The 16,441-nt window shown below is 46.5% G+C and overlaps 1 protein-coding gene across 2 annotated transcripts in view; it reads left to right on the top strand.

The window, feature by feature from the left end:
* The window catches only part of IMMP2L (inner mitochondrial membrane peptidase subunit 2), a 473,548-nt gene that overhangs the window by 126,115 nt on the left and 330,992 nt on the right, over positions 1-16,441 (top strand). The window contains exon 5 of one of the 2 annotated variants that reach the window (XM_070425224.1): positions 4,588-4,738. The exons of the other annotated variant lie outside the window; for it this stretch is intronic. Within the exon in view, the coding sequence (XP_070281325.1) occupies positions 4,588-4,615 (28 nt within the window). The 3' untranslated portion in view covers positions 4,616-4,738. Of the gene's footprint in view, positions 1-4,587; positions 4,739-16,441 lie in introns of those variants that run through there. 2 annotated transcript variants of the gene reach the window in all.

The following is a 16,441-nucleotide window of genomic DNA, read 5'->3' as shown; positions in this document are numbered from 1 at the left end:
TCAAGTACATGTGCTAGGCACCAGGGAAGACATATGAAGAAGGTTGCTTCCACTTTAAGGATTTCACAGTCAGGGACGGAGGGAGGAAGAGGAAGAAGTAAGCAGTCCCATACAGTGTGGTGTGGTAACAGTAACCACAGGTGGCCTGGGAGGCAGAGAGGGTCACCTGGCCGACATGCTTCCTGGAGGTTACAGCTGAATTTAGCTCTGAGAACCGAGGGATGGTGGGACTTGGTGCTGACCGAGGATGGCCGCTGGAGTTACTCCAAACAATTTAGCATCGTTGGGTATGAAAAGTAAGAGATCAGGTAGGTTGAGGAGTAAACAGTCAAATCATAACGGGCCTTGTAAGCTGTGTGAAGGAGTTTGAACTTGATCTGAGTGTGGTGGGGAAGATTACTCTGGTTGTGTTTTGGATCATGAATTTGCGGGTCATAGAACCAGAGGCAGAGAAACCCGTTGGGAACCAGATTAAATCACCTGGGTTAGAAAGGTGTAGGTAAACGCCACGGCAGCCGGTTGGAGAGAAATGAACAGACTCAACATCTAACCGGAATGTGGACTGATTGGCTGTGGGACGAGAGGGAAGAGGCAGGGATGACTCCCAAGCTTCTGATGAGAGTGCAGAGGTGGATGGACAGCGACTGTTCACTGAGCGAGTGGGGCCACATGGAAGGCGCTTTGGGGACTTGTTCAGATTTGTGTAGAGAATTAGCTGCTGCCCTGGACGACAACCCGACCAGGTGTTCGCTTTCCGGCCGGATGCAGGCCAGGTGCTACCTGCTGCTGTGGGAGCCCCCCAGGACGTGGGGCTGGGGTCAGTGACTCATCTCCCTGTTCTGAGTAGATCCCGGATGGAGGAGGATGTGATGATGAGGGTATTTGTTAAAAGATACCTTTATGCATAGAAATGACTAGTCAACAAGGGGGGAAAGAGTTTCGTTTAATAGTACTAGGGTTAAAAACCAGAGAAAAAAACAGAAGGGATTTTCAGGTAAAGTCACTGTTTTCACCTCCTATAGAATGTTGCACCTGAAATAGTAACCTTCTTTATTCCCCAACAGGCCTTGGTTCCTTCCTGTGATGTGCCCTGAAGGGGATTTTCAGCCAGTGAACTGGCCTCCCTTTAATCTGTTCCCTTCTTTGCCCGAGGGGCTATTTTAGCTTCTAGAAAACCTCAGGTTTTAAATGATCAAACCTTCACCATCTCTTTCCTTAAATACTCCACATCCCTATGGACTATACTTTCCCCTGTTGAAACAAGATTATGAGATTGTTGTTGGTGGAAATGAGACTCTGGTGGTTAGAGGGTGAAGGCCCCTCCCCCTCCCTCCCTAGCCTGAGGGCATCTCACTGGCTGCGGCTCCACCTGGTGACAGGTGTCCCAGCTCCTGCAGGCTCCCCTTGCAGAAGACCTTTAGTGCCTCACCTCGGAGGCCAAAGTGGCGCAGCCTGTGAGAAGGCATCTCAGGAGCCGCCAGCAAGGAGTTGAGGTCCAAAAATGGTGCTTTTTTAAAAATCACATTCTCATTTTACTTAACGTTTTGACTTGTACAAAAGGAGAATGGCCTTGGAAATGATGATGTATTAGATGATGTATTATTGAAAATTTAATCAAGTTGCGATTCCCCTTGCGACCACTGTTCCTGATGTGAGCTTTTCAGCAGAGCCAGGCCTCCTGGTCTCTGGCCTTCAGCATACAGCTACTGATTTTGCAAATCCCACCCCCACCCCCACCCCTGTAGCGATTAGCTAGGATGACGAGGGTATGTTGACATTCACCTGGGCTGAGAAAGCAGTGGACTCTACTGCCAGGGCTGTGCAAGGTCTGTCTATCACAGTCTAGAACATGGCGAAGGTATTTTTTGAAATGGTAAGTAGGGATAAACATTTTATTTACTTATTTTTAAATATTTTTATTGATTTCAGAGAGGAAGGGAGAGGGAGAGAGAGAGATAGAAATGTCAAGGATGAGAGATAATCATTGATCGGCTGCCTCCTGCACGTCCTACATTGGAGATTGATCCTGCATCCCGGGCGTATGCCCTGACCGGGAATCAAACTGTGACCTCCAAGTTCATAGTTCGATGCTCAACCACTGAGCCACACTGGCTGGGGAAGGATAAACTTTTTTTTTTTAAAGCAAAGAACATGTCTTAGAACCAGTAATAAATGGGTGAAGATGGTGTGTGAGTAAGCAATATTTATTTGATTGCATTCAGCTAGGATAATTGTTCTCCCAGAATTAAAAAATAAAGCAAAACTAAACAAGATGCGAATGCAAAATATATTAAGCTCCAGAAGGTCTTGTCTCCCTACCTTTCCCCCTTTACCTGCTGGATTGGAAAGTCAGAGGCACCTCAGAGTTTCCGGTGCATGGACTCCTTCTGTGGTCTCGTGCAGTCTGTGGGTCCAGTTACACAACGCTGTCGAGTGCCCGGAATTGATCGCCTGGAATTATAAAGGAAGCCAGTGAAATGGAATTCTAGCAATTAAAGTACCAAAAAATTGTCAACATAGTAACATGTGTTGTCACTAATAAGTGCAGTAATTTTGGAGTTAGTGATGAGTACAACAACATTTCCAAGTCTCTGTGTTTCCTACTGGTCACAGGTGCGGTCACTACTGTCATTTATTGTCTCCATTCCTTTTTATGTGGTAGTTGATATTTTTTTATTGTTGACACTTACAGATGTCACCCATCCCCCCCCCATGTCCACCTCACCTCTTCTAATTAAGGGAAATTTAAACAGATATTAGTGAAAAAAAGCATGTGATGTCTTTTCCACCCGCACTGAAATCTCTATTGAAGTCTTTGGTAGATGAGGAGTATATGGACCCCACTTAAAGGACCCTGCTCTAAATAGATTTACATATCACAATGGCCCTGAAAATGAATAGTTACTGTCTTTTAAATATATTTGCTTAGGTACATATTTTACTGGTGCTACAATGCTTTATTTAATTTATGGGGATATAAAATCGTCTAACAAAATGGGAAGAGGAGACTGAGGGAGTCTATGTGAATAAGTAGCAATTCTTGGTCCGTGAGATACCACAGAGCAAACGACCTTTTCTGATAGACTACATGGCGCCTCGTGGACCTGTGGGTGTAAAATTATTTTGAACACACACTCTGTTTTCTTTGATTTTGTTAACTGGTTCAAGCTCATTTACTGCGTAACATTTAAAATTTTTTGTTTATTTCCAGAAGATTGAGTTTCTGCAATAACCTTCACTAATTGCCTTCTGTAAAATTCTTCCTAGAGTCTTTACAGATGTATTATTTGCTGTTCATCTGTCAGCTCACTCAAATAAAACTGCGTGTAATGAAAGCAGTTGCATTTTGCCCACCCACTAGAGCAATGAAATCATTTCTGCAGTTTTTCTTTCTTGTCCACAATTTCAGCCCCAAATTATGACAACTTCACTGGCATTTGAAAAATGGTTGTGTTTATTGGATTATTTGCAGGTGGGGGGTCTCTGCTTTCGTCTACAAATCAGTGGTTAATTTAATGTCGCATTAGTTTATATTTGGCAAAATGAAACATAGCAAGCGCAGCTGAAAAATGAATCTTGTTTCAACCAGTGTCTTCACACAGCTGTTTAAATACCATATTGTACTTGTTCCTTATTTAAGATGGCACATGGTACATATGTAATCTTTGCTTATTTTAAGCGGGCAAACACCAGTGGTTCTCAGCAAATTGGAGGCAATTTGCAAAACTAAAGGATATTCTTACGAATCCAGGCCACAGTAAGTTGTTATTGAAGACTCTCTCTTTTTCTCCCCAAAATTTCTCCTGAGACTTTTTTCATTACAATGTTATATTTCAACGTTTGTCACAGAGGTACCTGTCTTCATTCATTCCATGTAAATGCCATTCTTTTATATGATGATACCATTTAAAGTAAGATTGTCCAAAAAAAGGCCAGATGTTTTAAGATGGCAGGAGTTCACTCGTGTTATCAATTTTATACTATTTTTCTGCCTGGAAAAGATCGTGGCTCTTTATGTACGGATGGAAATGCTCACTCAAAGCATCACATTGTGATGGAAAGTTTCAGTAATTTTCCTTAACTGCATCGTCCTTCCGGCCTGCCTCCTCCTCTCTCCCCTCCACTCTGACACCACCAATAAGATTCACTGCCGTTTCCGTTTGCACTTGTATGAAACGAAACTTTCTCAGATAGATTTTCATGAAATACACTGTAATGTTTTCAGAGGGCGTCATTTTGTCACAGTACCTCTGTGGAGTGGGACCTTGGGTGTCAAGGTTGTGCATCTGCGTCTCGGTGTGGAGTTCCTTCCTCTGTAGTCGCTGATGTGAGCGTATGGTGTGTAGATAGTGAGCACACTGGGCTGGAAAGAGAAGGAACGGAGATGCGGGAACAGAGGTAGACCTCAAAAGCCTGACTGAAGCTCATCGATGCAATTGTGCCACCTTTGTAAACAACGGAATCTGCATCTCCATTTCCTAAAGGGTAGTGTTGCATAAAGTGCTCACTTGCCGTCTAGATATTTATTCTGGATTCTCTGCTTAGCAGGCCTGATTTGGGTTGATTGTGCTGTTTTTTATTTGGCAGGATGATCCCATTTTTGTCTTATTCCTAGACTTCAATCCAACAGCTAGAAGCACTGCCAGGAACTGTGATACCAGAATGAGGTGTACTGCTCCGGGTTTCCCAAGGAAGTTACAAATGTGGTGAGAACATACAGGAAGCGGTTATAAGTGAGAACGAGAATCCCGTCCAAGAATGAAGATGAGCGGTGTAAATCATGGGTGTGATTAAACACATGGGAACTTAGAGACTTGAAATCATTTTCTGAATTAATTAGCAAATATTGTATAGATAATTATGTTATAATATATTACACTTTCATATGAAAGTAGAGTTTGTATATCATATATAGCATGTGTAATTTTGGCACATGGGTATTACTCTGGGACCTCCTATATTTGACCTGCTGTGAGATAGAACTGGAATGTTGCGGATATGGACATGTTTTGCATGAACTTGAGGACTAAGTGAGAAAAAATGGAACTAAAACACAGGACTCACTGACTTGAGAGTAATGATAAATCTATTAAAATAAGTATTTTTAAAAATAGTAACATTTATGATAGAGCTCTCAACAAAATCAGCAAGTGTTTAAAAAAAACCCTAAAAATGTTTGTTCTTTGGGTATTCACTCCACTTCCGCGCGGGGCACGCTGTAGACTGCTGTTCTCCTCTGTGCTGCCCCCGTGGGGGACTTGCTGCTTTGGAGGCGGCTGCTCCATCGGTGTGGGATCCTCTCCTGTAGGAACAGGAGTGCGCGTGTCCCGTGGACACTGACTTCTCATCACTCCGCTGCAGTGGCAATGCTAGCGTTTCAGGAGAGCGTCTCTGTTAACAGTATCTTCAGCCTCCCATTGGCTTAGTGCACAATCATAATCCAGACCCGCTCGGACCCCTAAACCCTTTAAGGCGGCAGAGTTGCCCAAAGGCCCTTCTTGGTTTGCGAATGATCAGTCTCTGCAATTCCTTCCAGTGCATGAAGTTGGTAGTATGTGGGAGTCCCTTTTCTTTCTGATGCAGTACACTTCCCATTAATGTCGGAGATGAACTTTGTGTGTGCTCTTGCCTGTAGAGCTGAGTGTTAGTGACCAGGAGAGGATTTTGCTCTTTTCAGACTAAAGGTCTTTTTGGGGTGGGGGATGGTTTTACTAGCTGTTCCCTCAGCTCCTTTCCTGCCGTCACACCTTTTTCTTTCATTGCCCAGGAATGATGAGGTGTCTCTAAAAGGCATTTATGAAATCCCGGAAGCACCCCAGTAAAGGGGCTGAGATTGATTTGTGTGTTTCCCTTTTAAAAGATGTCCATAGAAATGGAGGATTCCATGTCTTTGGAAAGCTTAATATTCAAAACTGTCTACTCAGTTCTGAAACATTGTCTTGTTTGCCATTATTATTTCTGACCAGTGGATCAGGGGTCGTTCCCCAAACAAAACAAAATAAAACGAGAGAATCAACTATAAATTCTTCCCAAAATTGAGGTGGATTCACAGAGTACAATGCAAGATACCCTAACCTTGCTTAGTTGTGGTCCTGGAGTTGGAATCCTGAGCCCTTTCCTGGGGATAAAGAGAAGTATTGAAACATCCATAATTGAGATTGACCGCCTCTAGACAGTGAATATATGTAAGTACAGAGAAATTTTGCTTCATAAGGCTGAGCTTTCTAATTTATTCAGCCAAAGCTTCATTGCTTTGACTTTTAAGTGATTTTCTCTTGAAGGAAGGACTGAGAATATATTCATACTTCAAGAGTTGCTAAAACTCACTAGTTGACATATTGATGAAATGATTTGTACACAGTAAATGTTTTAATTTGTCCGATTTGTATAGTCTCCTTAGAGCGGGCAAAAAAGGAACACTCTCAGTGGGGCAGGCCAAGGCAATCGCAAGTGGAAACTCTACGCTTAGAAACGCGATTGGGTTTTAAAAATCTGTCTTCATATCTCTGCAGTTTCACATTCCCAAATGATATTTATAAAGGCCATGTTTTGCTTTCTAAAATTTCAGTGGAGGAGACAAAGAAGGCAGCATGATGAGCTGCCTTAAGGCTGGTAGAAATACAGTTGAGTTTGAGAAGAAAATGTTGAGTGCTGGATTGGGGTTAGGTCACTGGAGTTGAGTGTAAAGTTAGGAATGTTGTAGCCCCAGTCATCACCCTGCACATGAGTCATATTGAGAAAATTCTCCTTAAAATCTATCCCATGTCATCCCTCTTTCTGATATAGCAATAGTTTTCATTGGGACTGATGCTAGAGGTAATCAAATACCGGTGCTCAGTACTAAAGACCTTGGCACCTATCACACTCCCCTCAGAGAGGCCGGAGAGAAAGTTCTTTATTTCACTACTTTTTCAGTGTGATGACTAAGCATAGCAACAGCCTGGGCCTGATTTCCTGCTCTGCCAGTGAGTGAGATGCATAACCTCGGTTGAGGATGTAACCAGTCTGTGCCTCAGTTTCCGTATTTACAAAGTGAGGACAGTGAGGACACCCTCTCCGGTTATTGTCAGGACTGCATGCGTGTGTGTGTGTGTGTGTGTGTGTGTGTGTAGATTTCTTAAAGGAGTGCTATATCTAGGTATTGTTTGTGTTATTACTACACTTGTGGTTATTCATGCTAGACTTCCTACATTTATTTATTAGCAAATACTGATTAAGGCTCTGCTATGTGCCAAGCACTATTCTAAGTGCTGGGTTTACAATAATGAACAAGGCGATGAGACCCTGTTCTCATGTAACTTGGGTTTGGGTTTGGGAAGTCAGAGGACAAAACTCAATAGTGAGTGAGGAATGGGAATAATGGGTAGTGCTACCTGCTCAGTAGTAAGGGGTGGTGGGGAGGTGGGTAGCACAGGAAGGCTTTTTCAGGGAGGTGCCGTTTCAGTGGAGAGCTGGTGTGTGTGTGTGTGTGTGTGTGTGTGTGTGTGTACTTTTAACAATACACTAGCCTGTTGCCCCGTCTTGGCCTTTGTTTCTCTTCCTCTTTCTTATGTCTCACTGTCCTCATTTCACAGCTGTCATTTATGATTCTGGTAGTTTGGGATAAATAGTCAAGTCTCTGGGTTGCTTCTTGAATCAGCTGTGGACTGTCTAGATAGCTTTGCCTTTTGACTGTACCTTCTCCCTTTCTGACGTCCAGGGCACAGGGTCTGTTGGCTCAGGCAGACTCCCACTCTGGTCAGTGTGAGCCCCTCTGTTGTTGTAGATTCGTGATCACTCTCGTCTCCCCTCTGCATTGCTCTCCCTCTGTCACGTATGGATGTGCAGCTTTCAGTAGAGATCCCTGCAATTGGCTGTCCATCAGCTGAGTCAGAATTACGCGTATTCTTGAAAAAGCGTTACACTGCTTTCTTTGTTTTATTTTATTTGTTGTTTTACCAACACTTGTGTAGCCTTTTTCACTTCCCAGATACTGTTTTAAGCTTTTTCCAACATTAATTTATTCACCCCTCACAACAGCCCTGTGGGGTGGGTGTTGTTGCCTGCTGTCACGTTGAGTAACTTGCCTGAAGGCACATGACGCAGGCATGGAGCTGGACCTGACCTGAGCAGTCGGCTCTAGCGCCCCCACCCTTCACCCCTCCTTGAAGCCACCTCTCTGGGAATACCCAGAGGTCGTGCTGTCAGTCTCATCGGTCCTTCGCCTTCCTTCCACGTTGCCACGTTGTCTGTCAAATTCATCACCTCCATTCACTAGTTGGCGTTCTGTCTTGAGCATGTACCACATTTCACAGACATCAACTTGATTAGCTATAGCATGCATACAATAAATAAATAATTTTACGTGGATAGTTTACTGAGGTTGGACAAATGTACACATTCCTGTAACCAGCATCACACTCAATATATGGAACAGTTCCGTCATCCCAAGATGGTCCCTGTCTCCCTTCCCACCCTGTTCCCCCCTCGCCGCCCCCTCCCCCATACCCCCCGACTGGAGGACCACTGATCTCCCTGTCACAGTGAGTGAGTTTTTTCTGCATGAGGCTTTTTATAAATGGAATCATGCATATGTACTCGTCGATTCTGGCTTCCTGTGATCAGCGCGTTTTTGCGATTCATTCATGCTGCTGCTTGAATCATTAGGTCGCCGCTTTTTATGATGATGCAGCTGTTCACTGACCGTGGCTCCCATGATTTGTCCATCCACCCATCTGCCAATAGACGCCTGGGTTGTTTCCAGTTCTCGCCAGGATGGATGGAGCTGGTGTGAATATTTATGCACAAGTCTTTGTAGTGACACGTTTTTATTTCTCTTGGGTAAACACCTAGGAATGGACTTCCTGGGTTTTATGATAAATAGATATTTATTATTATAAAAAACGGGCAGAATTACTTTATGATTGTCCTTTCACACTCTCACCAGTAAGAAGTCCCTCCACATGCTTGATAACTCTTGGTATTGCCAGTATTTTCTTTCTAGATTTTTATTTTGAAGTAATTACAGAGTCTTAAGTTGCAAAATATTCACAGGGAGTTCTTTTGTCTCTTCACCCAGTTCTCCCCAATGGTAACGTGTCGATAACTTTAGTACAATGTCAAAACCAGGAAGTCGACACGGGTGCAGTCCACATCCTTTATCCGATGTCACCAGCTTCACACACAGCAATTTCTGTGCACATTGTCCTGTGGAGTTGGTCCCAGGTGGAGAGTCGTGGAGCCGGCACTGCCGGCGGGATGCGGAGCTGCCCATCGCCAGGAAGAGTCTTCATGTCGCCCTTTGCTGTCACAGCCAGACCTCTTCTCCCCCCACCTGGTCCTGCGCCCTCTGTGAAACCCAGGAAACAGCTAATCTGTTCTCCAACTCTGTCATTTCAAGAATATTATAGAAACAGACTCTTAGAGTGTATAACCTCTTGAAATTGGCTCTTTTTAAAAACCCAGCCGAATGCCCTGCATACGCCTCGGTGTGCTGGTTGCCTGTCTCAGTACATCTTTCCCTTTCTCTGCTGGGTGATATGACGTGGCTCAGTCAGTGTGCCCATGTGCCCATTGAGTGACATTCAGAGCGTTTCCATCTTTCTGCCTATTGCAAAAATGACTGTGAACTACCGGGCACATGGGCATAGCAGTTTTCATTTCCCTTGGCTAACTGCCGGGTAATGCATGTGAAGTTGTTTGTTTTCACTTTCAGAGTGCTGGTACCATTTTACACGCCTCCAGCAACGCATGGGTCATCCTGTTTCTCCACGTCCTGGCCAGCATGCGGCGTGGCCACGGCTTTCTGTGGTAGCCACTCTGCTAGTTGTGTAATATACCTCATTTTGGTTTTAGCGTGTTTCCTTCCTGCCTGGCGGTGTGCAGCATCTCTGCACGTGCTTGCCGTCCACTGAGTGATGTGGATGGGACTCAGGCAGGTCTGTGCATGTGTGGTATTGTCCATGTTAATCCGAGCCACTCCCATGGCGTGCGCTGGTATCTCTCTGTGGTTTTAATTCTTGTTTTCCTGGTAAATTAGGATGCTGAGCTTCTTTTCAAGCACATGTTGGTCACTCTCACATCTTTGTGAATTGTCTTCTCAGGTTATTTCTTTGCCCACTTTAATGAGGCTTATTTGTCGTACAGAGTAATGAATTACTCAGTTTTGGATCCCAATCCTTTGTCAGATCTATATGTTGTCAGTCTTTCCATCCGTCGTGTGACTGGCCTTTTCCATCTTTTTTTTTTTTTTTTTTACGTGATTTCTTTCGAGGAGCGGATGTTTTAATTTCGATGAACTTCAGTGTGTCCATATTTTTCTTTTATCTTTAGTGTTTTATTACATCCTTTCTAACAAATCCTTGCCTACTGAGAAGTCATGAACATTGTCTCCCAGAAATTTCATAGTTGCAGCTTTTACCTTCAGGTCTGAGACCCACTTGGAGTTCATTTTGTTCATGTGCCACATTTCATTATCCAACCCTAGTGATTGTTGCTTGGGGTTAACGGCAGGAATCACACTGATGCCACATTGTCTGTCATACGTGACTCCGGGTGGCTGTGTGGAGAAGCACCTGTGGGTTACGGCGCACATGTGTGTATTTCACTGAGTGTGTGCACACTGCAGAAAGGTAGCGTACCTTTACGTTTTCACCACATGGTGGGAGAGCTCCTGTTTCTTCATTTTGACTTCTTATGAATAATTATATAATAGCTTTTTATTCTCCTTTTCACTTGCTTCTATACGATATCATTTTCAGAATGCTTCTTGGGAGTCTGTGACTCCTCTCCAGCTCGCTTATCCTAACTGTTGTGGAGGGGCCACCTGTACTCTTACCTGGTTCAGTGTGTGTCACCTCTGCGGCCGTAGGCCGAGGGGCAGGCCTAGGGCTGCAGCATCGATGCGGTCACCAGGCCTTAGGACATGTATCTTGCCTTTCGGTCTCTCTTTCACCTCCTTTTTTGGTTCTCCTATTTGTTCTTTATTTTTTACGATGTTGAATCGGAGACCTTCAGTAAGTGAGACATTAATACACACAATTAAGTGCCCCGTTGGGTGAAGATAACTCCCTAATGGAGTTATGAGCGCTCTATCACTGTAGGTGAAAACCTGTAGGAGCAGGTGGTGATACGAACAATAACAAAGGTCACACCTTAAAAGCCTCTTAATCTCGGGAAGGACAGAACCTCATGTTATAAATATGCTGCCCACACCGTCAGATGCAGCCTGAGACTTCATGTGTTGAGAGGAAAGCGTGTGTTGAACAGATGTCCAGGCCGTAAGGGCTGCAGTGTGAGCCAGTTACATTTCCATAATGATTTCATGGCCTAAAGCATTCGGTGTCTTTCACTGGTGGAAAAGCCCATTCACTGCTAGACAGCGCTTACCTGGGGTAAGAAGGGCCCAGGCGAATCTTCCTGATGAAGTACCGGCTGGGAAAAATTACATGTGAAAGCGAAATGTACCTTTTTAAAAGTTTTCTTGGCTAAGTTCTTTGAATAGTAATCCTGGTTAGGAATTGTATTTATAGAAACTGCTGCTCGCATTACCATCGCTTGCATCTGTGTGCGTTGTTTCACATATCGGTAATTTTGTTTGGCCCGGTCCTTGCCAGTTTTAATGTGAAAACTGGGAGATGCTGAGGCATCTGTGTGAGCCTGCGACTAGGTCCTGAGGGTCTCCTCCCTGTGTTTGCACAAGGTGTTTGCACTGCCTTTTCCTTCTATTTCTCCGGTAGCTTAGTGCTTCAATTATGCCAACATCGACAAACAAGGAAAAAGATTAATGGCATAGATATAAGCCCCCAAAATGGATACCCACACTTTGGATAATTATAAAGGCAGTGTTGATTAAAATGCATTTCATTTTCAAAGTTGAGCCCTCAGCTGCTAAAGTGTGTACACATCTTTTTTGGACTATATCTACGGTATGTCAGCATCCCCCAACCACGCTGGGACCCAGGACTCTGAGAGGCAGCAGCAACAAGGCTTTCATTTCAGCTTCTGGCAGCCCTGTCTGGGGGAACTGGTGAATGTAAACAGCACAGCTCGGTGGGGTGCGTGCGGGAGATACCCAGCGGGAGAGCGCGTGCAGGAGCCCGAGTGAACAGGCGGCCCGGCAGTTAGTTCTCTGCTTCGCCTGCAGCCTGGTCATGGCTTTATTATGTAGACTTTGGAGAGAATCGTGGGGAATCTAACGGAATATATTACAGGGTGTGAGCGACGTGCCCTGTGATGAAAATCTAAAGAACCGGGCTTATCTGGCCTGCAGGAGGGCAGGCGGAGCAGGGACTTAATTACTGTCTTGGAGCTCAGTGAGCTCGCAGCACAGAGGCCACCAGGGTGCCCAGGAGAACTGGCTCCCCACGGGCGCTCTCCACCACGGTGTTTTGCTGCTTTTCACCATGAAAGGTTATTTCAGGAGCGAGGGCCCACCCCGCCGGCGGCTGTTCTTGCTTCCCTGCCAGGGGACAAGCAAGCAGGAGCTCCGGTCACCCTGCAGCACAGCGATGGATGGGGGACTGTGCGACTCGCCCCCCAGGCTGGTGGAGATCCCTCCAGTCAAGACTTTTCTCTGTTTTGGAGTAAGTTCCACTTGGGGTGTAGGCTACCAAGGCTTCTGGGAATGGGTTTGAGGCTGGTCGGAATGGTTGCTTTGCCCTTTTTTCTTGGTTTAACGATAAATAGGCCTTTTTAAGGTCCCTCCTTTCTTAGTTCCATAAACTGGTCAAAACCAAGATGGGTGGCGGACACACTCCTGTTGTAGGTTTAAGCGAGTTCAGTTCGGTAGAGCCACGTAGGCACCGCCCAAGGGGCTCAGGGTCAAGGCCCAGGGAGGCCCTGCGCTTTGGGGGGTGGGAGAGAGGGCGTTGAGGTGCAGTGGGCGGCTCTGGCCACGGGTCACCTGGGAAGGACTCCCTGTTTTGTCCCTCTGTCTTCCTCCCCCTCCTCCTCCCCCTCCCTACAGAAGCTGTCTGCTGATTGACCCTCTTCTGTGCCTCCCCATTGCTTCTTTTTATCTAGAAAACCCAAACCTTTCCTCATGCAGGGTTCAGGTGGGGGGGAGGGGTGGTTTTGAGTAAAGTGACAGGCATGGAGCACAGATAAGTAGCTCCTGTAAGATCTTTTTAAAACAGTTTCCATGATATTTAATAAGAGAATTATAGGCCCGACGTGCCGGGTGTAACAGGACACGCGGATCGCCAAGATTTTCTAGGAAAGCACTTGTCCGTGGGGTATGACGAGGTCAGCCGCGAAAGGACGTCCCTCCGGCCGCATCGTGCCCGACCCTCTCCAGGCCTGGAGGTGTGCGTGGTTTCTCCCGTGTGCACGCCTCTGCTCCACCACCACCTCGCAGTAAATGCACGCGTCCTGGGCCTGAGCCACGCCGCTGGGGCCACCGGACGTCCTCCAAGAATCTTGACTTGCCTTTCAAGCTCCTGTGAACGCCACCTTCCTTGCCAACCTCTCCGGTCCTCCCCGGCCAGGTCCTGACTTGGTTTGCCTGACACCACAGCGAGCCGTGGCCTTGAGCGATGCCTGGACCAGCATCTTAGAAAATGCGTCCTTTCCCACTTTTCCTGGGCCCTTGCTTTACGCCTGGACTCCCTCTGCCACTTGCTTTATCTGCTTCTGTTCTCGGGCTCTCAGGCTTTGCTTGAGAAAAGGAGGAAACCAAGATGACCGAGTCCAGGACAATGTGGGGCTTCATCATCTCAGCTGCTTCCCTGTCCTGCGCTGCCCCTTCTGTGGTTCCCACTCCCCCGGGCACCCTCCCGGCCTCTGGGAGGGGCAGCTCGTCTCTGGGTCGTGAACGGTGCTCAGGTTTTGTGCTTTCAGATTAAATTGGTGGCTGGCTTCCTAATCAGTGAGCTTTTACTCCATGACAGTGTTTTTTCTAGAATAGTTGCAATAAATGTAATATATTCGGCGCGTTGCTGTGTCAGAGTTTACTGCCATCTTTAGACACAAACGGCTCTTGCCTTGTGGAATGAACACCAGCAGCTCAGACCTGGGGTCCTAATTGGCCCCGTCCCTTGTGCAGCGTCGCCACTTTGAACATCGCTCCTATGAGGAGGAGAGAGGACACGAGGAGTTCTTTCCTAGTAGCATGAAAGGGCAAGGAGACAATGCAGTTACCATTTGTTCAATTAGACTGGATCCGCAAAGCGAACCAAATTAAAAAACAAGGGAAGTGTTCTGCAGCTTATGGGCAATGTGGCTTTAGGAACGTTGCAGTTTGGGGCAGTTAAAAGGTAACTGCTTTATGAAATCCCCGCCTTGTCCCTCGCCAAAGCCAGTAACTGTGGCGGAGAGGAGAACAGGGTATGTTACCCGACTTAAGACACGGTCTATATACCGCAGAGGAAGTGGTCATATGTGTGGGCGTTGTGGGGTGGAATGTGCTGTCACACACAAAGCTGGCCGTGGCTGCTTGTTCTCAGAATAGTAACTTGGGGGACTCTCAGCAGAAAGGGGATAGAAGCAGTGGTGCGTGTACCAGCCAGTCCGTGCGTGCTGTGGGCCTCCGTGGGGAACCACGTTCAGAGTTCTGGGAGAGTTTTAACCCCGCCATGTCTATGTTTGCAAATGACTGCTCTGTCTGCGCCTTGGAAAATAGGCTGAAAGGGGCTAAAGGAAATAGGCTGAAAATAGGCTGAATGGGGCGTCTGGTTAGGAGGCTCCTGCTGTGGTCCAGGCGTGAGATGTCGTGGGTCTAGGTCAGGATGGTGGTGGAGATGAAGTCAAGTGGGTGAGTTGGAAAGATGTGTAGGAATAGAATAGACGGTTTTGGCCAGAGAGAGAGAGAGAGAGAGAGAGAGTGAGAATGAGAATGACTAAGCTTTGTGCTTGAGCCACTTGCTAGGTGGTGGTGCCGCTTCTTCCTGAGAGAGGTTTTGGGTAGAGATGCCGTGTAGGGTGTCTTGCACTCAGGACCCCCGAGACATCCAAGTGGACAGTGAGTGCCTGGGTCTGATGTGGAGATGGAGGTTCGGGGTGATGGAAGGCATCTGCGTGGCGCTAGCACTTGGGACAGTTTTCAAAGTGTGGTCCCCAGACCAGCAACGTTGATAACACCTGGGGCCTTAGACACACAGGTTGTCAGCCCCCACACAGACGCGCTGCGTCCTATACTCTGAGCGTGGGGCCCGGCAATCCGCGATAATAACCTTCCATGTGACTCTGGTGTGGAAGGAAGCTGAGGGCCTCTGGATGGGCAGGCGAAGGTAGATGGAGGCGAACAAGAAGGCTTCAGGCTTACGTGTATTGGTCTTGTTTAACGTCATGAGCAGTCTGACCTTGAGCTTGGTTATCCTGTGGTGGGCTATTCCACCAGCTGGGCGTGTCCACGGAGAATGTGACAGTCGTAACAGGAGGTTGAGGTCCTGAAACTGTGCATTAAGGATGTTAAAATTGTTCTTGTCAGGTAAGGGGTAAGGAGATGCCTTTTTTTTTTTTTTTTTTTTAAATGCATAGCATAAGTGAAATCCAATTGTCATGTCTTTTCAGAGGGTGGAGGGGAAACGCTATGAGTAAGTTAGTAAGAAAAGAAACACTTGTGGTTTCATTAGATGGAGTTCTTTGCAGGTCACATGTACAGTCTGTAAGTAATTGCGATACAGGCATCACGGAGAAGTTACTTCCATTAAACTCCTCACCTCGGAAACGGCTTTCTGAAGGGTGGGTGCCATTTGGTGAGCCTTTTCAGGCGCCTTTTGACAGCGATTTTGCTCTCATAACAGCATACGGTTTCTTCTCTTGTGATTCATATTTTTAAAAAGAGAATGTTTCCCTTTATTGTGAACTTGGATGAATATAGGAGATCATTGACGGCCTACCTGTGCATGAAAGAATTCAACTTGTCAAATGCAATGGAATGGAACGCATTTAGACTCTTCGGTCCTGGGATCGCGTTCTGTCGCTCTGTTCAAGCACATGATGGAAGGATGAGAAGCAGGTCAGGGGGCGTGGTGTCTCCAAGGCCACCCTGGTGCGTGTGTATCATGACAGCCGGACCGACACCTTTCAAGAAATGTAGTACATTCGCTTGACAGTTTCTTTGAGAGAAGTAGTTTGTTTGTTTTTAAGGCAAGGTAAGCTGGCTTCCTCTTGTCCCATTTAATGGGAAGCTGCATGGCAGGCACTAGAAAAACAAATGGTGGTTTCCAGGGGGAGATACATGCAGAGGGAAGAAGGGAGAGTGAGAGACAGAGGGGAGGGTGCAGAAGACAGACCAGGATTCGCTGGGAAGTAGAACGGATGGATCCAGCGCCAAGGTGGTGGGTGGGCGAGCAGCAGGGAAGAGTGGACGCGCTGGCCCGAGAGAGGGTGCCGGTAGCCACGGTGGAGCTGCAGGAACGTTCCTAAGAGACGGCGCCGGTGGTTAAGGTCCGGGGAAGCGTTTCTGTGCGGTGTGTCTGGATGCTGCACATCTCGTTCCAGACGAAGCAGGGGGCGTAGC

The sequence above is a fragment of the Myotis yumanensis genome, unplaced genomic scaffold, assembly GCF_028538775.1.
Source record: "Myotis yumanensis isolate MYYU_CA2020_CCGP unplaced genomic scaffold, mMyoYum1.0.hap1 SCAF_9, whole genome shotgun sequence".
Lineage (NCBI taxonomy): Eukaryota > Metazoa > Chordata > Mammalia > Chiroptera > Vespertilionidae > Myotis > Myotis yumanensis.
Note: the sequence above shows the minus strand (reverse complement) of the source record. Positions and strands in the feature narration are given on the sequence as shown.